The sequence below is a fragment of the Archocentrus centrarchus genome, chromosome 10 (assembly GCF_007364275.1).
Source record: "Archocentrus centrarchus isolate MPI-CPG fArcCen1 chromosome 10, fArcCen1, whole genome shotgun sequence".
Taxonomy (NCBI): domain Eukaryota; kingdom Metazoa; phylum Chordata; class Actinopteri; order Cichliformes; family Cichlidae; genus Archocentrus; species Archocentrus centrarchus.
The window spans coordinates 7,000,334-7,024,468 of NC_044355.1; the positions used below are offsets into that span (position 1 = coordinate 7,000,334).

At 39.5% G+C, this 24,135-nt stretch overlaps 1 protein-coding gene across 1 annotated transcript in view; it reads left to right on the forward strand.

The window, feature by feature from the left end:
- The window catches only part of slit3 (slit homolog 3 (Drosophila)), a 247,366-nt gene that overhangs the window by 172,478 nt on the left and 50,753 nt on the right, over positions 1–24,135 (forward strand). Inside the window, exons 7-16 of the mRNA XM_030739309.1 lie at positions 331–402; positions 4,262–4,425; positions 5,358–5,502; positions 8,543–8,614; positions 10,463–10,534; positions 12,038–12,109; positions 15,594–15,737; positions 16,434–16,597; positions 20,618–20,768; positions 23,287–23,361. Coding sequence (XP_030595169.1) covers positions 331–402; positions 4,262–4,425; positions 5,358–5,502; positions 8,543–8,614; positions 10,463–10,534; positions 12,038–12,109; positions 15,594–15,737; positions 16,434–16,597; positions 20,618–20,768; positions 23,287–23,361 — 1,131 coding nt within the window. The remainder of the gene's footprint in view (positions 1–330; positions 403–4,261; positions 4,426–5,357; positions 5,503–8,542; positions 8,615–10,462; positions 10,535–12,037; positions 12,110–15,593; positions 15,738–16,433; positions 16,598–20,617; positions 20,769–23,286; positions 23,362–24,135) is intronic.

Genomic DNA, 24,135 nt, shown 5'->3' on the forward strand with positions numbered 1-24,135 from the left:
TTTATACCATGGAACCTCATTTTTTTTCTGTAACTTTATCCCATGTTCACACAGCTCTCTATTCAATTCAGTTCTGTTTGTGATTAATTCTCGTCGCACATAATGGGTCAGGGAGAGGCAACATTTCGATCCCGTGTTTGTCCTGCATATATTGCAGCACTGGTGGCAATTTAGCTGACTTTGACTTTGGAAGCTGACACGGACTTGAACTCATTTTTTTTTACCCACAAAATTTATTCTGACAGTTTTAACCGATAAGTTGCACCGAAATCGACTTTTGCTAACAAACTGCTTCTCTGATTTCCGTTCCCTCTCTGTTTCTCTGTGCAGCACTCTCAACAACAACAACATCACCCTCATCCCTCTGTCCAGCTTCAACCACATGCCAAAGCTGCGGACGCTGTGAGTATTACACACTATGACACATACACACAAACAAAAACACAGAGAAATCTCCAAACATATACTGTAGATGCCGATACACAAGGACGCTGCGGCTGAATATTAATACATGCACAATTTAAAATTGAGTTTTAAATCGTGCAACTAACAGATGCATGATTTCAAACTCAAAACTGAGCATTGCAGGTAAAGGTCAGTTTCACACACACATGCACACACACACACAACATAATGAAAGACACACATATAAAGCATGGCAGCAGAGTCTGTGTGTGATCAGCTAATCTCGCCATAATAAGAGACCGACTCTTCTATTGTTTCATGACTGTGAATAATCATGTGGCCATTACATACACACAGGCACACATAAAGACTTTCAGACAAGCGCACAGAGATGAACACAAATATGTGCATGTACCACACAGACACACACATAAGACACACACGCACAGTTGAGTAATGTTAACCTCATTAATGCCACAAGAAAGGCTTGTTTAGACTCTATAGTTCAATCTGCTTTGATTCATTAAAAGAAACCTCCTGATGTTACTGATGTGAACACACACACACACACACACACACACACACACACACACACACACACACACGCAAACATACACACTGCTGTGGTCCAACACGAACCGAAGCCAAATCATCATCTCTGACTGATTTAAAGGGCGCTTTGATATGTTTGTGTGTATGTGTGCATTTTTTTTTTTTTTTTTTTTTTTTTAGCTGTGTGAAGGAGATCTTTCAGTTGCCAAGGTGATGGCACAACATCTCGAGGGAGTCTCTAATCGTAATCTCGTGGGACTCTCTGTGAGACAGACCGTGGGTTGCATTCTTGCTGGCCACACTGGGGTTGAATTCTGCCAAACCATGGCATGCACCGAATGGGATTTCCTCCCCGAATCATCATTTTTAAGAGACTCTTGTGTGGTCACACCGCTCTACTTAACATTTAGAAATGGGGATTTTTAAACATGAATCCCAGCTAAATAGAAGCAGGATAACATTTGCACAGGTCCATTTATCTTTCGTGGGGGTTTTCGTGCTTCAACTTTTGACCGACAACGACCATCAATGGCCGATCACATGGCGGGGTTTCCATTTTTCCTGCATGCTGCTGCAATTCTAGTGGCAATACAGCTTGAAATCGGGCTTTTAAAATTGGATTTCAGGCAGCAGCACAGCTACACACTTGCCAGCAGATTGAGTACAGAGTTACCAATATCCAATATCTTTTAATCAGAGACCCTCGTCTGCTTCTGTTTTCTGTCAACACTGCGTGACTGTCTCCTCTGATTTCCACGTTTTTCCTCTTCCTTGTTTCTGCATCATATTTGTTCCATCTTTCTCTGAACTTCCACAGTATGTCTCATATTCCATGAATCTTGTTTTTAATCACTTTTGCTTTTTCATTTTTCTCTAAAATGTCTTTACTCGCTTCATTATCTCCATTGGTTTTCTCCCTCCTGGAAGTCTGGATCCCTTTTATTGCTTCCTCTGTCCTTCCCATCTTTTTTTTGACTTGTCATATTCTGTTATTCTTCTAGTCTTATATTTTCCCTACTGTTCCCTCTTTTCTGTGCTTCTTTTTTGTCCCGCACTTCTCTACCACATCTCCTTTTACATCCGGTACCCATCCCCCTCTGTCTTCTCCCTCATCTTGCATCTTTCTCTCTATTAAATTTTTTATCTGTTCTCTTTTGCCACCCTCAGATCTCAGTATTGAATGTGATGCTGTTATAAAAACGACTCATTCAATCAAATCTTTAGAGATGTCCCTGATATGATTAGCAGAGTTCTATGTGTGTGTGTGTGTGTGTGTGTGTGTGTGTGTGTGTGTGTGTGTGTGTGTGTGTGTAGAAACTTATTTGGGTAAAAAAAATGATTCACCTTCCCTGAATCTATAATCCATATTTTTTTCTCTTTCTCTTCAGTATCCACGTAGCCTGTTATTACTAATGGTATCACTTCATGGTGTTTTTCATTCACAAACTTGACCCAGTGGAAAGATGCGATCTATTGCTTTTTTTCTGTGCGTGTTGTTTGGGGGACCACTGTACTAAAGATGTGTCCAGTAACCCTCTGGCATGACTCTAAGAATAAACACACATATACAGACACACATGCACAGCAAATTCACACGCATTTACTGAACAACCTTGCACAATGCATTTAGTCATTTGCAACCACCAAGCTCAACAGATGCATTCAAACTGACTTCCAGATATACACAAACAGTCCACACACATACAGCTCTCTATACCCCCTGCCTGTTCCCATTCTCCCCTGTGTTTTAATCCTACTTGTCAGTAATTAAGGCTGAGCCGGAGGTGGGCCAGGACGTGGCTATCTCCAGGCGGGGGTGCAACTATAAACTGGATTTATAATGGGAGAGCGGTATTAAAACCCACTGCCCCCGCTGCTAGCATCAATGAGACCATCTCTGTTCCATAACAGGATTTGTCCTCTGCTTTATTACAAAAGGAGGCCTGTCTTCTGAAAGGCCAGATATCCCGGCTGGCATATAATACGCTGACAAGACATTCTGCTGTTCATCCACCCTTCTCCTCCTCCTCCTCCTTCTCATCTCTCTCACTCTCGAGGTGCCAGTACAGTCCAGCCAGTGCAGCCTGTAGAGAGTCTGATCTCTGTGAAACAACACCTGATGCATTCTGCAGAGAGCAAAACCTTTTAATTAATGCTACAAGTGAAACTTGAAAAGCCTATTAGTGTAGCAAGTTATCTTAAATAATTTAAATATATTAAATGTCACTTATAATTAATTCTCAGTGTTGTCACCTGATAAGAATTCTATTTATCTTTCATGTAATTGAGCATAGGTGCCACGTGTAAAGTATAAGCATCAGTTGGATCGTGGTTATGATAAGCAGCAGTCACCCACCCCATTTAAACCTGCTTAATATTGTAGGGGTCCCCCTGTAGTGTGCCACTTACCTCCCAGTACAGTAGAGCAGGGGACCTCTGGGTCTTGTGGGTTATGGATTAGGGTCAAGTGAATTTCCCCGTGATATGGGTTTTTTAAGGCTGGGTCAAGGCTTTCCAACAGAATATTGCATTTGGATTACAGCAAGGAAAATTAAGTTGACACTAATTTTACAAAAAAAAAAGTTGTCTGCACAACAGGTAAAATTTCATTGATCACCATTATGTCACTAAGAAGAGATGTATACCTTAAGACATCCAGAGATGACACACAAACAAAATATATACTAAAATATATTTTTAATTCCAGCCTCTTTAAGATAGCTCTATCAAGGGCACATTCAAATTAATCACATCCTGTCATTGTTAGAGATAAAACAAGCCAAAACAACCAGATAACTCAGTTTTTCCCTTTTTGTCCACTTTCCATGTTTTCTAATTATTTAGTTACCTTTTTCAGTCTGTTTTTCATTAAACCAAATTGAAATTATTCATTTAAAAAAAATAAAACTCTCTCTGTCTCTCTTTTCTAATTCCTCATCTGTGTTTTAGCTTTTTTCCCCAAAGAGATTATGATTTAGTGGTGTGCTTCATCACTATAAAGGGAGTCATATTCTCACAAAACCTGGAGAAATGAGGGATGAGAATATTACTCTGTGTAAAAGTGCCTGTTGTTGGGTTTCAGCTAAAAAGCAGGCTTATGATCCTGGGCAAAAAATTGAATCTGTTCTATTTGAATGCTGACTCAAATCCTCTTAGTGATGGTGCTCTTGTGACCTGATGTACTCGGAGTTTCTAAGAATTTCTTTTCATGTCAACATTTCTACGATCGGTAGTCATATGTTAATTTGGATTGAATAATAATATTTAAACACTAAAATGTATCTTTTCCTCCATCTCGCCTTAGCCGTCTGCACTCCAACAACCTCCACTGCGACTGTCACCTGTCCTGGCTCTCTGATTGGCTCAGAGCCAGGCGGAGCTTGGCTCCTTTCACCCAGTGCATGGCCCCCGCCCACATGAGGGGCCTCAACGTCCCAGATGTACAGAAGAAGGATTTTATCTGCAGTGGTGAGTTGACAAATTTACACATCAGGTTTGGCCAGTATGTCACCGTTTATACTCAGTTATCACTATTTTCAATGATGGTTAGTCTATTTTCATTAACGCTCGAATAAAAACATCCTTCTATTTACTCCACTGCAACTATCCCACATTGATACATAAATATGGTATTCACCACACTAAGATGACCTGAATTTTTGAGCAACAGTGATACATGCATAATTCATAATTTAGAAATGAGAGTTGATATTCACTGTTAAATGCAGTGCTGCTGGCAGCTGACTCTGTGATGTAGAGGTATACAACAGAGAGAATATAGTAAAACTAAAGGCCATTATTATAGGCAGGGTTGTTATCGTCTCCAGACAGCTCGGCATTGAGTTTATAACACTGACAGAATTACAGCATGTAGAGCGTGTAATCAGCTAAAAAGCCAGAGTAAGAGCAGTAGTGTTATCAGCTGCAGATAGTATAGCAGTGTTTACAGGCCTCTGATTCAGCTTTCTGCGCTAATAGACTGCCAGGCTGTGCTCTCTTTATTAGCCTTAAGTCTCATCTTTTCTGCCTACAAGCTCCACAGCAAACCACCTTTCACTGCACTTTTCTCCATTCCCCTCACTTACTGTCAATAACAGACCCTTCTCTTTTTTTTTTATTTGTTCACTATATTTATCCCATCTTTCCACTTTTCATCTTTTACCTGTTTTCCCTCCTCTTCTCTGTATGTCTATCCTGTATTCCTACTCTTCCATCTCTTCTTCTGCTCACTTTTAGTGACATTTGGTAGGTGTTGGCCAGAAAATGTTCAGCAATTCTTCCTGTTTTATCTTAAAAGCTAGCATGTCTCCCTCAAAGAATTTGAAACAATACAACAGCATCAGCTGTCCTTGTGTTTGGGTGCAGATTAATGATTCCAGTCTGTAAATTGTCATCTGCAGGTCCAGCACAGGCTGAGTCAAGGACTTGTGTTCCTCAGATAACCGTATGCCCACCCAGCTGCAGCTGTAACAACAACATAGTGGACTGCCGTCGTAAAGGCCTTACTGAAATACCAGGAAACCTCCCCGAAGGCATTGTGGAGATGTAAGACTGCTTTACTTGCTAATTTTGCAAAATTTTATGCAAATGTTTTTTGTGTGGTTGAACCATTCTGCTGCAGAAGGAAAATTTACAGACATAATTTGTGTTTGTTGTACACGCATATACGTGAATCTGTTTTTGAGATCGCATTCCAGCCACATGCCAATGATTTTGCCTTGTTTATGTAAGTGCAAAAGTTTCCAATAAATCTTTAGAGACTTAGATATAACATGGTGAATTAAACCTCAAATCTGTCCCCAGCTGTGGCACATTGTTTTGTTGTGATATTTAGTTTGAAACTACAGCCACACTTTTCCTCCTCTTTCTCTCATGCTCCTCTTTTCTTTTACACACCGATTTAAACACACACGCGCGCCACAGGGGGACGTGTTTGATATCCGTATTGATCGCTGTACCCTGTTTGTTTGCACAGAGGACAGCTGGTTGATTGCTCTGTGAGTAAAGGAGCAATTCTCGCCCACAACTGCACACCAATACCATTATACCTCACCAGCATAAGTAATAGATTCTCACAAACACACGCACACACCAGGGCGCATATATGCAGACACACTAGTTTTGTTTGCACAAATAAAGTCTGCAGTTGAGCAAAAAATATACACTTACACATGCACCCACATTCTGGGAGGGCCTACCACACACACACACACACAGATATGTTTTTGAATTGAGCCACAGGTACAAAAACACCTTATCAGATCTCTAGGGTGCGCACACACACACACACACACACACACACACACACACACACACACACACACACACACACACAGCATTACCATCGGATCTATGATAATGAATGTTGCTGCTGCAGCACGAAACAATAGAGTATAATAGGATGATGTATTGTCAGTCATTTAATGGAGACAAAGTCATCCTTCTGAAGGCTGGTGCCAAGGATCACTGATATATGTGTGCATCCTTTTTTATACATTATACAACTTTATTTTATTTTTAACTATCTTAACCTGATGCTTTTAAAGTTAAATATAAAGCCAGTAAAGCAATTTAATGTTTTCATGTTTGCACATAACACCAGCAGAGATGTGCATTTGTGGTCTTTTCATTGTGTGTGTTTGTGTATATGTGCACTATCAGTTGTGAACATGCTCACCTGCCAAACTCATCTCCCAGTTGTTGTTGTTTAATTGACTCCTGACCTTATAGGGTTTTTTTTATTCAGCTTTTTAAAATGTCTCTGCTTTAATACATCCTTTGATATTGAGCCTCTAAGTGTCTTTGTCTGAAGCTTATTTAACTGTACCCTGATGTAATTTGTAACTTGTTGTGAGTGCAGATTGTCTTTGTCAGTATCCATACACACCATTGATTTATTTTTACCCTTGAGTAAAAGAAAAAAAAAAAAGTGCTGTTGGCTGTAATGGAGTGAGGTTATGAAATCTAAAGGGCAACTCCAAGAAATAGGCGTCTGTAGTGTAAGGCTTGTGCTGCTTTCAAAGTCAGGACTACTTTTAATTAAAGCACAGCAGCAGTTGCAGATTGGCACAATTAATTAAAGTTGCATTTAATCCCAAGTGTGATCAAAACTCGTCTTGTCCATTCGCCATTTAGAACTTTGAGTTGACTTACGTGCACATTAGTTCAAAAGTGGTTTGAAACGTAGATACACAAAGTTAGATACACAAGATAGAAGTGCCAACAGGAAAAAAAGGGAGGGATGGTGAGTGAAAGTGAAGAGCCTGACTGGGTGGGGGCTAAAGAGAGGGATGAAAAGAAGAAGAAGGGTGGATTAGTCTCCATTTATCATCCTGACAGCTGACCCTGTGGCTGGCCTTGGGACCTCACTGCATCCTCCTCTTTTCTTCAGATTTTTCCTCTCCACTCCCTTGTTGTCCACACTTTTCTACTCCTCAGATTTTCTTTTCATTGTCCTCCTTTCCCGCTCCCCCCCTATGATTTTCCCTCTCACCTTTTGTCTTCTCCTTTTTGTCCACTTTTGGACACATCTTCTATCTTACTTCTTTGACTTTTTATTAATTACTCATTTAAATAAATGAGTAATCAAGTTTATTTATTTTATTATACTTTTTCTTCTTGTCATTACAACATCACGGCGACATGAAGAATATATGAACTGCATAGCTGAATGTGTTTCCTGGACCATCAGGAGAGCAGAAGCTAAACCAAAGTAAATTTTCCCAAATGTCGGCTGTGTGCCTAGTTTTGATGGCTCCCCATGTGATAATAGAGTATTACTACCAGTATGATCTAATGGACCTGTGGTCATCCAGAAAAATGATGGATTAAATTCCCTTTAGCCCTTCGGAAAAAGCTGAGAACTCTTCAGTCTCTTCATACAGATGGTGGAGGTGTATTTAGAGAAGAGGGTATCATTAGAATCTATTGGAAATTCACATTTAAAATATTACTGGAAAATGATAATTGCCCACGTGTTTCTACCTGTTCCTTCATCTTCAATTTGTAGATGGACACTGAAAAACTTACTAAATTTAATTTCAGTGTTGTTTCCTATTGCCACTGATCAGCTGTGTAGATCTCATTGCTTGCTGCGCTCTTTGGCCTTAGCTTCACTAAAACTAGTATTGTGGTTAGTAGCCCAGGTTTTGGCCTGAGCCTTTTGCTTCTTCCAAACTCACATCAGAATGTCTCCATGTAAAGTCATTACTGCTGAGCTGCAAAACTCAAGTCAACGTTTCACACTGGGCGACCTTGGCCCGCGTCTGCTATAAAGCACTGACTCACCTGCAGAAATATTTTGTAGATTTTGATTGGAACAGCCACCTTTTGAACTTTTTGTGCACTTGTGTTTGGCTGTGGTTGTGGGGTAAACAGGACTTTATTATAACCTTGGAAGGAGAAAAATGAACTTGATGTGCTATGCATGATATCCAGGTGGTGAAAATGTATTGAAAATTTGTCATTTCATGTTTTGTTTTATGTTGATGTAAATCATCTTTTTATTAATTATATAAAGCTTTGTAACTAAATATCATCTCCCTTTTTCTATTTTTCCTCTCTCTCTCCATCTCTCTCTTTCCAGCCGTCTGGAGCAGAACTTGATTAAAAGTGTCCCCGCAGGAGCCTTTTCTGCCTACAAGAAACTCAAGAGGATGTGAGTCTGTCTGGAAATAACTGCATACATCTAAATGCCTGCAAATACACACAAGTATCTACACTGAAATACAGTACTAATGTTAAGTAGAGTAAAACAGTTTATAAGATGACTGAAGATCTACATGTAGAGTTGTAGATGACATAAGTTTTAAAGAACCACCTACTTTGTAAGATATGATTATTAATCTTAGTTTTAGCATGGTATGATTTAATGTTTCTAGTGTTGTAAAATTGCATGTGTACTGAAAGGCTTGTGAACCCTAGTTACTGATTGAACCACTGAAATTTACAATACTACAGACTAGTCCCGTTCTTAAGGGTCCATCATGCTATCTTATATCTACTTTTTAGAGAGTTTAATGGACCCCAGCAAGGAAAAAAATATTTTAATCTAGAACCTTACTCACAAACACATACAGCTAAGCAACAAGTTAAAGAAAAACAATTCAAATCAATCCAGTTTTATTTATATAGCACCAAATCACAACAACAGTTGCCTCAAGGTGCTTTATATTGTAAGGTAAAGACCCTACAATATTAAAGCGAAAACTCCATCAATCAGACGACCCCCCTATGAAAAAGCACTTGGCAACAGTGGGAAGGAAAAACTCCCCTTTAACAGGAAGAAACCTCAGACAGAACCAGGCTCAGGGAGGGGCAGTCATCTGCTGAGACCGGTCGGGGCTGAGGGGAGGGAGAGAGGACAAAAGACACAGTGTGGAAGAGAGATTAATAATGACTAATGATTAGATGCAAAGTGCTGTATAAACACAGAGAGAGTGAAAAAAGGTGCATCACTGGAAGCCCCCAGCAGCCTAGGCCTATTACCAGGTAACTAAGGGAGGGTTCAAGGTCACCTGACCTAGCCCTGACTATAAGCTTTATCAAAAAGAAAAGTTTTAAGTCAAGTCCTTTAAAATGTGCAGGGACACCACGTGCTGCTAGAATAGCTTCATTGTGCTTTGGCACTGATTGAAATCCCAGCTAGAACGATGGAACACCATTTTTCCAAAAGATGGTGGTGTTTAGTTGGTGGTGCTGGTGTGTGCCGTCAGTCAGAAATTTCCCATAGGAGTTCACTTGAGTAGCGATTTAGTGACATCCACATCCACATCCTTTTCATGCTTATCAAACTATTCAGTGACCCTGCGTGCCCTGCATGCCAGCCTGGAAAAGAACTTTACATTGATTTGCAGCGGCCGTTTCCCCTATACAAATGAGTGGGCCCATAACACACCACAAAAATTCCCCCAAAGTATAAACAGCAATGGGCCTGTGGTTGAGTTTTTTTCCTTTAATTTGTCACCCACCTGTAAGTGATATAATCTTAGCAAATTGTGACAATAGTATGAACCATTTTGTCCACAGTCACACAATTCAGTTAATAATCTCTTTTCTCTGTGTATACACACACACACACACACACACACACAAACCGATATGAAGCTTTCTGCTAAAAAAGTTCATGCAAATACCTAAAAATGCTAAACATGTGCAAGGTTGCAAGGTTATTCACCCACTTACTGTACCCACAGACACGCACAGATGGAGATTTAACCTCTCCACAAAAGTAGTGTTTAATAATATATCTTTCAACAAAATTGAATGACATGAACTGCACTTAACATGCCACCGCTCCCAGTTTCTCACTCGCCCTCATTTGCTTGCATTCAGCCCCTCTTATACGTTTTTTTACTTTTGTCCCCTGGCCTTGACCTCTGCTGACGTATTCTCGCACGATCATTTGCCATACAGTTTTAGTACATTCACACAAAATGAACCCATTATTGTATATTAAAGCAGTCTGTCTCTCAAACACACACTCTCTCCCGCTCTCTCTCCCCAGTGACCTGAGTAAGAACCAGATTTCTGACATTGCTGCTGATGCTTTCAGCGGTCTTCGCTCACTCACCTCACTGTAAGTATGACACATGTGCATGTAAACAGATGCAGACATGTACACAAACACATATACGGACAGAAAAATAATTGCATTTCCGGACATTAAGCAAATAAAAATGTTGTCGGAGTCAATGCTGACAAGTGGAACACAGTGCAGCTGAATGTGTGTATGTGCTTTATGTGCGTCTTTGCATGTGTTTGTGTGTGTGTAGTTGTGCATGTCTGTGATCACTCACTGTATATGTGTGGGTGTGTGTCTCTGAGGGTGAATGTGATAAGAACATGAAGGACAGTTTAATTTGAATCAATCTGGAGCATGAAAATGAGACAGACAGACAGACAAGAAGGTGCAGACAAGGTGAACCCTACTGGGTGTTACGACTGATCATGTGCACACACAAACTCATGCACACACACACACACACACACACACACACACACAGCTCAACTGTACAGGAATGTCGCTGAGAGGCTAAACCTCTGCACTACAGGCCTGCTCAAGCACGAGGTTGCAAAACATCAGGTTGTTCTAGTGATTTAAATTGCTGCAACTGGGAGCTCAAACATGATTTCAGTTTTTGACTATTAAATAAGATAAATTGTCCAAAACAATATGTACAGCGTGAAGAGCCTTAGAGTCAACATGACTGTTTTCCTCTGACAGAAGAAAGTAAAAAAATTGCTCTCTGCTGGAAACAGACAGCTTTTTGTCTTTGATTGCAACACATTTTCAGTTCTTCCAACTAAAATAGTTTTTCCACTTGGTTAAACATGATGACTTTTTCATTCTGAGCAGACACATTGAGGGTCTTTCTTGCCTTTTGGAGAGCTGAATAGTTGTAATTTAATGGAAGATGGGCCGGGTTAGGAAATACAATCATAATAATAACAGCGTTTTCATTTACAGTATAATTTCAAGTGGTTGGTGACCAGTGAAATCTGGTTGTTCAGAAGTTTTTCAGGTAGACTAATGGGTTAGGCATTCTATTACTGGGCAAAACAATTTTCAAATTCTTAAACTAAACAAAACAAAGAAAAAAAAATCACTTCATCTAAAAAAAATGTTGCAAATATGTTTTTTTTTTGGTTACTAAAAAGCTCACTTTATGTTGATATATGATTTTAACAGATGCTTTCACATCCCAACATAAGCTCCGTACTGCTATCTAGGTATCAGACAGTATTAGCAATTCTGCACCTCCACATTGAGCTATAACATTACATTAAGCAGTGTTATGTGAAAGATTTTGAAAAAAATACACAGTAGAGTGTTTTATAACAAAAATTGCATATGATTTAGGGTGGCATTTCTCACAAAGGTATGAAGGGATACAAGATTTATTCTTTCAATTGCTTCACAAAAACTGCAGTATCCTGAAAGTAACAGGATCAGTAGGGATACTCCAAAGAAAACCAATAAAAGTATTTTATTAGGCCACACGTCTGACTTCACACAAATAAGTCTCAAGGCTTTTAAATCATGTCATTTAAATTATATTATTTTGACCGTCCATTTCAGGGTGCTATATGGCAACAAGATCACCGAACTGCCCAGGGGACTATTTGATGGACTGGCTTCCCTTCAGCTACTGTAAGTATTGTCTGCCCGGTCTGTTGTTCTCTGTGTGCTTGGATGCATATGTGAGGTGCCCCTAAAATACAAAAAGAATACATTATACAAGATATAAAATAACACTGTCCAACAAAGAACAGAGTATTGAGGAATCACTGTGTACAGTTTGATCCAAATTTCTGAATAGCTTCAGTTTCTTTTAGCAACCAGAAAACATGTAAAATGTCAGAATTTTCTTTTTAACTTAATTTGGAGTTCAGATTCTTTGTGCTTCTTCCTGTAGGCTTACAAAGTTTTGTGTGATCAAAAAACATATACCCGATGAACACTTTTATAATTTTCTCATTTTATATTAACCATTATTTGTTATCAAGTACCAGAATTTACTTTTAATCACTGTCCCTGTGACATTACCCACTGGTTTGTGAAGTGCCTTTTTGAACGCTTTTACCTATTGACATCTTGACTTTTTTTTTTTTTTTTTTTTAAGCCAAACATGACCATATTTGGACATGCAGAACCTTATGTCAGCACCTGCTCAGAGTGACCATGGCTTTAATTAAGCACAATTAAAACAGCTGAGCAAGGTTCCATGAATAAGGAAGCCCAATGCAGCAAGCCAAAACATTTATAAGATAACTCTAATAAAAATGCTCCAAGAGGCACCGATAACGCAAACACAATGAATAAAGGGGTGAGGTTCAGTGATCTGAGTTATCAGAGGTGAGGCCTAGAAGGCAGCAGCATTTGGTTACAGCTGGCACACCTGGCAGTAAGCGTAGCCATCCTCCTAACTTTAAGCCTTAGCTTAAACTTTAAGCCGGGATGGATTATAAAACAGCTCAAATGAGACCAATACCATTTATTGTACCAGGCTGTAAGCATCCTTACTAATGATGTTTAGCTGGGCATTTTAACATAGCAGTCTGTGGGTATTGACTCTCTCTCGTTGAGCCAGCATCAGGTAGCCCTTAAGGGAACTGCAGTGTTTTGGCACTTCAGCGTTGGCTTCATTTATTTAGTCCCAGAGGTTGTTACTCGAGATTGACTTACTTTTGGAGTGAGCCTGAAGTGGCCATTTGTGGAACTGCAGTATTTTTATTTTTTTTTTTGCACTTCCAATTGGCACTAATTGGTTTCAGTGGAGCATAATGAGCAGAAATTACTACAGTTATATGAAGTGTACTTAATTATCCCTGGTTATGATGATTTGCTGATTTGGCACCAGCAAGCCATATCCACCTTTGGACAATTATCACAGCTAAGGCCGGTGGTATGGGTCCTTGTTATTCACTATTGTGCAGTGACAACTATTATAAAATCCTGTCTTCCACCATTAACCTTTGAACTGTCATTTATCTGTGTGTGTCTGTGTAAAACGCTCAGTATGAAACAAACACAGTGGTGCTCTGCAATAAAAAAAAAACCCTGTAATCTCCCACAGTTCTTGTTACCTTTGGTGTAATGTAGGAGGAAAACCTTTAATTCTAAATAATTCCTCGTGGGCACAGATTCAAACTGCAGCTGCTGGTTCAACATGCAGTAAAAAAAAAAAAAAATTCTATAACAGCTCCATAAGTACCGTATGTGGCATATGGTCCTTGCAAATGCCGCAGTCCACTGCAGAAACAGCTAATGTTCTGGGCTTTTCCATCGTAAAGTGAAGCGAAGCAAAGAGAATGAGGACGAGTGAGTCTAACCCACAAACACCTTTTACAGGCTTAGGTGGATCATTTGGATGCATGGTGCATAGTAAGAGAGAAAGAGAGAGGAAGAGGGGGGTGGGGGAGGCGAATGGATAGATGAATTAACGGATGAAGAGTGAAATTGACATAGACATTTGGAAGAAGACAGATATGAACAAACGTATACATGCAGAAAATATTAGAGGCACAGATGCGACTAGATATAAAAATGTGTGTTTTCGTGTCAACCTGTGTATGACATTGTTATCAATGAGCAAACCAAACTGAAAAAGCATTTCCCTCTGACCTCCTGATGCTGCAGGCATAAAATGTTAAAAACCACTGAATGCCTTATTTTTCTTCATGCGTGCATTCGCGGTCCCTTTATAGGATGATTTAAGTCCATTTCTGTGCATTTGTGACTGGTAATTCAATGAATAAATAATAACTGAATGACTAGCTAATATTCATGCCTTGAAACATCACTGGTCCATTCTACAGATGCTGCCTAGGGTTGTTAGCGCTCACTCAGCAGGCGCATGAAAGGAATATGCCTTTTAATATTTCACCACAGACAGAAGAAAACCTCTCGTGTCTAGGAAGTCAGTTAGTTTGTCAAGAATGTCAAGATTAACCCATATAGTGTACTAATTATAAATTATATTTGGCTTTCACTCTTGAATAGAGCAGTATGTCAAACCTATCACAGCAAAGATGTGTTTATTGCTTCATATAGCTACTAGTCTGTTTAGAATCTCTGTGCTGCTTTGTTTTACTGGTGCAGTTTCGAGTAATTAGTTCCCCCTGTGAGCCGCCTAATGAGGCGTGGATATGTCGCAGAGCAGCACGTGTGCGCGTTTCACCTGTGAGTGTGTGTGTGTGTGTGTGTGTGTGTATAAGTTGGTTGTGCCAGTACAGACACTCGTTAGAATGGCTTGAGACAATTAAGCTGGGCTGCTGTACCAAGCACCAAGTTAGTTACCTGTCAGGGACAGAAAGGAAAGGAGGGAAGAAAAGACAGTTGAGTGTATAAAAGAGGCACAGAAGCAAAGAATTTAACAAAAGACAAGAGGTGGTGAGGGTGAAAGAAGAGAAAAAGTGGCGAGTGAGACAGGCCTGAAGCAAGAAAAGAGGAAAGGTGGAAGTACAGGGAAAAGCTGACAACTTGGATATATCAGCTAATGATGTGCAGATATGAAAGGACAACAAGATGGAGAGAAGGTAGAGGTGAAAACTTTTTCTGTCATTTACTTAATCCTTCTATCACATTTCTCATTCCCCATTGCCTCTCTCCTCCATTTTGCTTGTCAGCCACGTTCACTTAAATATATATATCTGTGTCAGTCCAAATTAAATTTTCACCTGTCCCTTCACTGTCTCACTCCATTATTTCCACCACCCTGTCTCCATTCTTCTATCTCCTCCCTTCCTCCTACTTTTCCCTCTTTTCACCATCTGTCTCTCCCATCAAAACAAGGTATTACACTCACACACCCAACAGTAGATATTCCCCCTCCTGTTCCAGAAGAGAAAGTATAAAACCGCAATTTTCAGATTTATGTGTCAGAGCCAGAAAAAATATAATCATGAGTGCGTAGGGAAGGAAGGGAGGGGTGGGCTTGGCGAGAGACATAGTGAGTAGAGGACAGGAGAGAAAAGTAGTGGCTTTGCATTAGAGATGTGTCTGAGAAAAATGAATTCTCATTATCTACGTGTGTGTTTAGCTTTTGTTTGTCTTGAGCACCGATAATAAAGCTAAATATACAAAACAAAGGCAGATGAATAGCAAATGTTAATCGCTCTTCTTTGCTTTTCAGATTGCTGAATGCCAACAAAATTAACTGTTTGAGAGTCAACACCTTTCAAGACCTACAGAACCTCAATCTCCTGTCATTATATGACAACAAGCTGCAAAGCATCAGTAAAGGACTGTTCACCCCTCTGCGCGCCATCAAGACTCTGTAAGTGTAACACATTTGTGATTTTCATTGGTTTATCACTGATAATCACAGCATTTATCACAAACCGATGGAATAGCACACTGGCTTTGTCTTGACACTCCAAAGCCACTTTGAAGATGACAGCTGATTGCGAGTGGTTGCAGACTCAGTCCCTGTCTTCAGAGCAACCATGTTAAAGGCAATGAGACTGCAAGTCCATTGCACACAATCGCAATCATTTTGGTGGTCTCCAACCACTGTTTTCTCTAGTGTGACTATAGCAAAAAGTATGCATAGATGTATTAAGATGATGATCCAGAAATGAGAAACACACAAAGTTACGACTATGATCTTTAGAAAGCTAGACCTTCACTAAGCATCTGTGGTATTGTTGCTTTTTTCTGTTGGTTAATTAATGAAGGCAATTGGTGTTAATGATAGCTATAAAATTCTTCTCCTCTGATGACTGTTTCTGCTGCTTGAAACACAAAATAACCCACTTAATGCAAGAGTACTGTTCTTAGAGAAGAGGTGCTTGGCAAACAAATACAAAAGACTGATGGGTTGAATCAGAATTATTCTGTACAAGACAGTGTTCAGCATATTTGCAGTATCATGAAAGTGTTACCAAAACACAGAAACTCTGCAGCAGTGTAGTAACTTTTCTTTGCAAAATCAATCTTCCACTCCATACTTGCTTTTTTTTTTCTTTCCCAGTCATCTGGCCCAGAATCCCTTTATGTGTGACTGTCACCTGAAGTGGTTGGCAGACTACCTGTTTGACAACCCAATTGAGACCAGTGGAGCACGCTGCAGCCACCCCAGAAGGCTGGCTAACAAACGAATAAGCCAGGTGAAGGGCAAGAAGTTCAGATGCACAGGTAGGTGATGACTTCACACAGACACGACTAAACAAGACAATCCTGCATTTATTTAAAAAAAAAAAAAATTTGTGTGGTTTGCTGTATATATAAGGAGAATCTGTAGGAAATGAAGTTGAGCACACAGACAACAGAGGAATGTATGTAGTCATGTCTGAAAGACAGTTGTGAACCAATCAGGTTATACTTAACATGTTACAGTTCACAGCTAAAATATAACAAATACATGAAAAGTTGTTAAAGTGCATAAATAAAAGCAGAAATTGACTACTAAAACAGACACATACCCACAGTTTCTGTCTCTGTGGTAGTGTTGTCTTGCTGTTATTTCCTTTGATAGGAGCCATGGGTTTCACTAATTACAACACAGACCAATTCAGTAAGACGCAGCACAATAACAAACTCAGCGGGGACTGGCCATAGACTGTGATTGCTCACTTGTGGGAGTGTTTGAAATTGTGTGTGTGTCTGTCTACATCTGTGTGATAAAACTGCTTATCTACGGCGGCTTTTTCCGCATTGTTTGTTCCTGTCATAATTATTAGGTCTGGAAAACTAAAATCCTTCACAGACTCTTGGAACTTGTCAAACTGGCTTTAAGCAAACCGCCCGTTTACATAGCACTATAATAAGGCATATAGTGAGAATCTCTTGTGTTTGCTTTATCAATAAAATGGATTGCAAAGCAGTGTTTTGTTATCAAGGGGTCGCCCCTGTTACTGATGTTTTGTTCCATACATAAAATCTCAAATTTGTAGAAAATGTGACAGCAGATCTTTAAAATATTGGAGCAAAAATGCAACTTTTTAAGCACCAGAATGATTGTTTTCATTGCAACCATCACAACATCTGTCAATGCGCCACATAAACTGTGCCTGTAAGAAGTTTTTGACATGACATATTCACCCCTCCTGCACAGTAAAATGGTGTGTTCCCAGGATCAAATGGGCGCACCATTAACAGCATAACCAATAACATTAAATGGCAAATGGTTTTATCCAAAGTGCCTTTGGTGGCATGGGCACTTGTGCTATATTTTTAGCTTAAGATCTCTGTGGTATTCACTCTCCTAATGTTGGTGCAATCAAGATAACTAGATCACAAATGCCCCTAAACTTGGTTATGGCTGTCGTCTTTGCTTTGGCCCTTCCTCTCTGCAGTCCCATGCCTCTCCCTGCATCTCCTCTTCCTCTCTGGACCTTTGTGGATATTCTTGCTATTGGTGGGCAGTTCTCTGATCCTGCCCCCCCCTCCCTGTGTGGATCTGCAGCTGTCTGTTGCCTCTCCTGTCCTGTATGGACCCTGCCCCCCTGACTGATTGGTGCAGCTCTCTGTTGCCCCAGCTTCCTCCTGTGTGGACCTGCATTTTGATTGGTTCTTGTGCAGCTGTCTCTTGTGCTTGATCTAACCATGTGGCCCCGCCTACTGTAACATCACATGGTTCCGTCAAGCGCCAGGGACCGCCCGGCACACACCTACATGCCTCTCCCAGCCAGTCACACACCCTGGAGCAAAAACTGGGGTCAAACATTTAACCTTTGTTTGCATTTATCTGTAGGGCTTGTAAAATGTGAGTATAACTGTGGTTGAAATAAATGAGTCATAAACTGACATTTGATGTTAAAATACAATCAGGGCTGACTATCAATACCTACTAGCTTCCTGCTGCTTATGTAATTGTGGTGCCCTGTGGAGTTTTCCAAAACATGTTGTGTGAATCTTTGTGCTGGGTTCTAAAAATTATTGTATGTTTTTATTTTCCCAGTTTATTTTTTTATTTTTTGGAAAGCCCAAGCATTTTAATATCTTAAATTGTTCATTCTTTACACACATTATTTATTAGCTTTCAGTTGCTTCTTGATGTTTTCCCTTATTTCGTTACCTGAACCAAAACCTGATTATCAGGGCAGAATGTGCTTCCATATGCACATGCTTACCGCCGTGCCCTTGCACAATACAGACTCAAATTTAAGATCATTGCTTTATGGTGATGCTGCTGCTCCAAAACTCCACAGGGTACATTTGAGTGAATTCAAAAACATCCGCATTCACCTCCTTATTGATTTGAACTCTATAATTGCATTTTAAACAGATACTCCTACGTTTGCTGTGGTGCTTTTGCTTTGGAAACATCACTATGTAATGTTTCAAAGCACATATATAAAAAAAAAAAAATGCTTGTTTTCTTCACATTCAGATTCTCCGATCGCATGTCAGTGTTTAAGTGGTTAGCATGGCTTACTGTGCATTCACGTGTTCCTCGGATAGTCCCATTTTCTCTTTTGGGAAGTTGTTCTTCCAACTTCGATGTGCTTGTATGTTTTTTAGATTGGAATGTGGAAACAAAACTGATGCTGCAAAGTAGATGTGATGTATTTTGGAGCTCAGTATGTAGAAACAACATATTGGTTGCTCTTCTCAGTATACAGCTGGTTTACAGGGCTTGTGTCAGTGGTGACTTTTCTAGCTAATTTAGGCCTCTCTTCAATTGGAGAGCAACAAACATTTACAACCTTATTAAAAATTTAATGTAAGCCAAAAAATATCATATGCAATATTTGAATTTGTACTGTTAAAATTTCTTACCTACCATCAGCCAAATATTTATTTTATCTGCCATGTATTTGTCTGTGCAGTCAGCAACATTTTTTCAGACTTTCCATGTTTTTTCTCTAACTCGAGGCACGTGTTCATGTGAAATTTCCCAGTGGGAAACCAATTTTTCAGATCGTCTAACACCACATGAATGCACAAATATTCATCACCTATGTAGCCCTACACACCTCTCACCCTTGTGCCAACTGAGAAAAAACTCAACCATTACTGTATAAAAACCCAACCTCCGGTCTTTGCTTATTTCTCCTTTATTATTCTCGTTCCCTTTCATCCTTACTTTCCCTCACTTTTTTTTTTGCTCTCTGTCAGCTTACCAACCAACACGGTTAGAGGCAGCCCAAACACTTTATTCCAAAATATTCTTCCACTAAAAGAAGCTAGCCCTATCTCTCCGAAGACAGATGTCACTTGAAGAGCGCTGATCATGTGCTGAAAAAGAGGAGAAAAAAAAAAAACTCAATAGGTGGTCTTAGTTGTTCAACAATGAAAAAATGAGTCATAAAAAGAGTGTCAGAAGAGAGTGGAGGCAGAGAAGAACAAGTACTTTCTGCCAATGTAAGAATGAAGAGTGGTGAAAAGAAGGAAAGATTAAATTGACAGAGTGCAGAGAGATAAACAAAGAGAGAGCAGGAGGGAAAAAAAAGAGATAATGATAATCGTGTGAACTATAATGAGAGTACAGTGTGTGATGCAGAAACACAAGCGCTATATGATGCAAACCAGGTCTATTGTACAGTCACTCATGGTCGCAAAGAATATCTGCTCATATTATATCTAAATAACAGAAGTGGTCTCTGGCTCACCTTATTAAGCAAAAACATCCGGGGTTAAACTACATTTATCTGCAAGGTGATTCCATAAACCCACCTGGATATCTGTCCACTAATTTGATTTACAGCAGTAGCCATGCAGAATTACCGCTCCCTGCATCAGCCCTGTGCCTGCTACAGTACGGTGCTGTGGAAGTAGTTTTGTTTGGTGTTGCTCATTCTGGCAAATGACTGGTTATTTTATAACTTTTTGACAGCTGAATTGTGACCTTAAGTATAATTTACCAAACAATGAAACGTCTCAAGAAAGAGTTCAACCAGATAGCCTGTGAGTAGAATATAAAATATACATTGATTTCTACTGTTTTTTCTAAATATTAAACAAGATTATTTGTAAATGGGACTAAATTTCTCTAAGTCTGAATTTTTGTGTGCATTATGTGTTATTTAAACTTTGAGCTTTTTCTCTTCCCCTCTGTCTCTTACCTCCCTGATGTGCCTGCTTGCCATTGCCATAATTTATCTCCCTTTTTTTCCTTTCCTTTCCTTCCTGCTTGTTTTTTTGTCCCTCTCCATTGTTATTCATAGTTAAATTTATTTGGTTTTTCTTCTGCTCCAATTCTACTCTCTGCAGGTCAGGAGGACTATCGGAGTCGTCTCAGTGGGGACTGTTTCCAGGATCTGGTATGTCCAGAGAAGTGTCGCTGTGAAGGCACAGTGGTTGACTGCTCCAATCTCAAGCTGACCCGAATACCTCCACACATCCCTGAACACACCACTGACCTGTGAGTTGACCTTACTTTTTTTTTATATAGATATACAATATTTATGATATGTGCAAGCAGTCTCCAGCCCCCACAACTCTGAATTGGATAAATGGGGATGGATGGATGGATGGATGGATCTGCAAGCTTTTCAAAGCTGAAACAGTAAAGAAACCCTTTAACATACCACAAACTTTTAAAGTAGCTTTTCATTTTCTCATAAGCATATGAATACACTGAAGCATCCACTTATGCATGTGGAAGCACATGGAATCGATCATGTGGCACTGAATAGCAGTAAAGCTTTTAGGCCTGTTTAAACAAATATACAGACGCACTTATGCATTGTGCATGCTCTTTGTGTCTCCCTGCTTCTCTCAGTGCAGTACCATGAATGTCACTTTTCATTTTTAGCTCCCAGACCAAAATGCTCCTCAGCAGTCTTTTTCCATCCTCCTCCAAATCCCAATGGAGCCATCATCATGTCTGGTGAAGGGTCTCACACTAGAATACTGAACAGTCCCATTGATCATTCACTTTACTGCTTGAAAATGAGTAACAGATAACATTACAGGGTTACTGTGATATCAGTATGATTTCATTGTGGTTTAAAAACCCAGACAAAACATTTACAGCAGTTGGACTGTTAATCTGCAATAATGACCAGAAGTTATTTGCATGTTGTTTTAATTGTTTAAGAAAAAAAATCCTAATGACAGGTTCTCATTAGTAAAGGTTATGTTTTTCACTTTTGTTAAAGAGATTTCAAGACATCACCATAAAATACATGTGATAAAATACATGCAATCTTTGACTGCATTTCTCATTCAGAACTCAAACACTAGAAAAATGTATGGAGCCAAAATCCGCCCATTTTACTCTCAGCACCTCGTCTAATCTCAATCACATATTCAGTAGGTTAAGGAAAGAGGAAACTGGAATCCAGCCAGAAGAAAAGTTTTGCCTAATAATGCTAAATCACTCGCAGCTTTAAAATGTAGGTGAAGGATGGAAAGCTTCTGCTGTGGTTATAAGCCTGATAGTAATGGAGAAAAGCTGTGGAGGGAGAGGGACACTACAGCATTAAGGCGCATGCAGGATGGTTGTCACAGCATTACTTATGGAGGTTAGTCGTATGATGGTGAATTCAGCCATGGCTGCCACTTTAGATAACTAATAATGCCAGCACTACACAGACCATTAGCCCCCAGTTTATTCGTCTCTCTCTTTCTCTCTTTGGTTCTGTTTCTCACAGTGAACCTCACCAATTCTCCTCCTTTTCTATCTGTCCCCAGGGTTCTTCATGTCAGAAATGTATACTTTGTCCTTTATGGTTGGTTAGAGGACACATCAAAGTTTCTAGTGTTTTCTACACCCACGCTCTCTCTCCTTCCTTTTCCTTAAGAACACAACCAACCAGTATTTTCTGAAGGCCACAAACATGCACACACAGAAACAAACACACAAGCTGTCAGTTCATGGCCTGTAACCTGCCTTATCAGGGGAAATCAGGGAAGGTTGTGGTTCAGCTGAGGGTTTATATATATATATATATATATATATATATATATATATATATATATATATATATATATATATATATATATATATATATATATATATATATTCACACACACACACACACACACACTCACTTGCTCTCTTTGTCTCATCTGTCTGTCTTTGGGACTCTTTCCACCAGCTATAAAAATACTTGACATCAGCCTTGGGAGTATTTAATAAGTATGGCATCAGTCTTAAGAGAATTATAGACACTTTATTAAATGTGCTGTATATTGTCAGGTCATATGGAGTGGGTGGGGGTGGGGGGGTGAAGATCAAATGATGAGGAGATCAGATGTGTTTTTGATACTGTCAAAATATGCAAATAAACCCAGCAATAAAAGAGACATAATTCTCCCACCATCACAATTTACTTCAGGTTTTTCAGTGTATTATTTCAGTCTGGCTTCATCCAGGCTGATCCATCGTTTAACCCCCTCATATCTCGTTATAAAGTGTCCCCTTGAGCTGAACTTTCACTTTCTTTCCTGGATTTTTCTTGCTCTACTGCTTTCACACATACACATACACAAAGTGCATCCTTTTAGCAGCACCCTTTTAGTACAAATTACCTCAATAAACCAGATGTCTAGCTTCCTATCTCTCAAACTGTTTTCTCTTGGCTTAGGGCAGTGTGGGTATTGATGACTACATATAAAAGATTCATTGCTCTTCTCTTCTCTTCTCTTCTCTTCTCTTCTCTTCTCTTCTCTTCTCTTCTCTTCTCTTCTCTTCTCTTCTCTTCTCTTCTCTTCTCTTCTCTCTAGATTTTCATTTCTTCATCCCTCTGTTGGTTTGTGCTGTATCATACTTAGGGAGCCTCTGAAGTCCTCTTAGCTCACATGTGGCCATCCCTCCCTTACTTGTAGCCTCTTTTTCTTTGTGTGCATGTGGAATCTCATTTGAGTGTGCTAAAGCAGTTTGTTTCATGAAAGAATAAACATCTAACTCCCTCTCTCTATCGTTCTCTCTGTAGGAGGTTAAACGACAATGAGATTGCTGTCCTGGAGGCTACAGGGACTTTTAAGAAGCTGCCTAACTTGAGGAAGATGTAAGTGTGTGTGTGTATATATATATATATATATATATATATATATATATATAGCGTTTGAATATTTTGGGATAAGTCCACAAATTTTTTTCCTCCTCGAAAAATGAATCTGGCATAGAAAATTGAGATATTATCTATTTGAGGAGAATGAATGTGGATTTTTCAACATCTGATTGTGTATTTTTCACATTTTTTCAGTCTTTTCTCATCCATTATGTTGATAATAAATGAAGGGAATGATTCAATAACCATGACAGGAATAAGCAGGTGTGAAAAGATGGAAGAAAGAGGATGAAATTAGAAGCCAAGGGGGGAATTTCAGAGATGACAAAGAGAAAAAGGAAGGGATAAAGAAAGAAAAAAAGAGAGAGTGAAGTAAAATAGAAGAAGAGTGACTGAAGCCAGGCAAGAGGATGGGAGGGACACAGAGATGGAGAAAAGGGAAGGGTGGATTGGAGGTATGGAGGAAGCAAATATTAAATGGAAATAGAAGATGGGCCTTCGTTCAGATTTACAGTCAGTTCTTATCTACAAACTACTCTAGGTTTGTGTGTGTGCGTGCGTGTGTGTGTGTGTGTGTGTGTGTGTTAGAGAGAGATAGAGAAAGACAGAGCAGAGACCAGAAGTTGATTTATTGGAGAGGAAATTGCTAACCATCTAGCAGTGTCACTGACAATATAGATTGGCGAGCTCTCATTTCCATTTTCCTTCTCTCAATTCCTTCCCTCTCTTCTTCATCTCCTTTCCTCGCATCTCCTCACCTCACATTTTCTC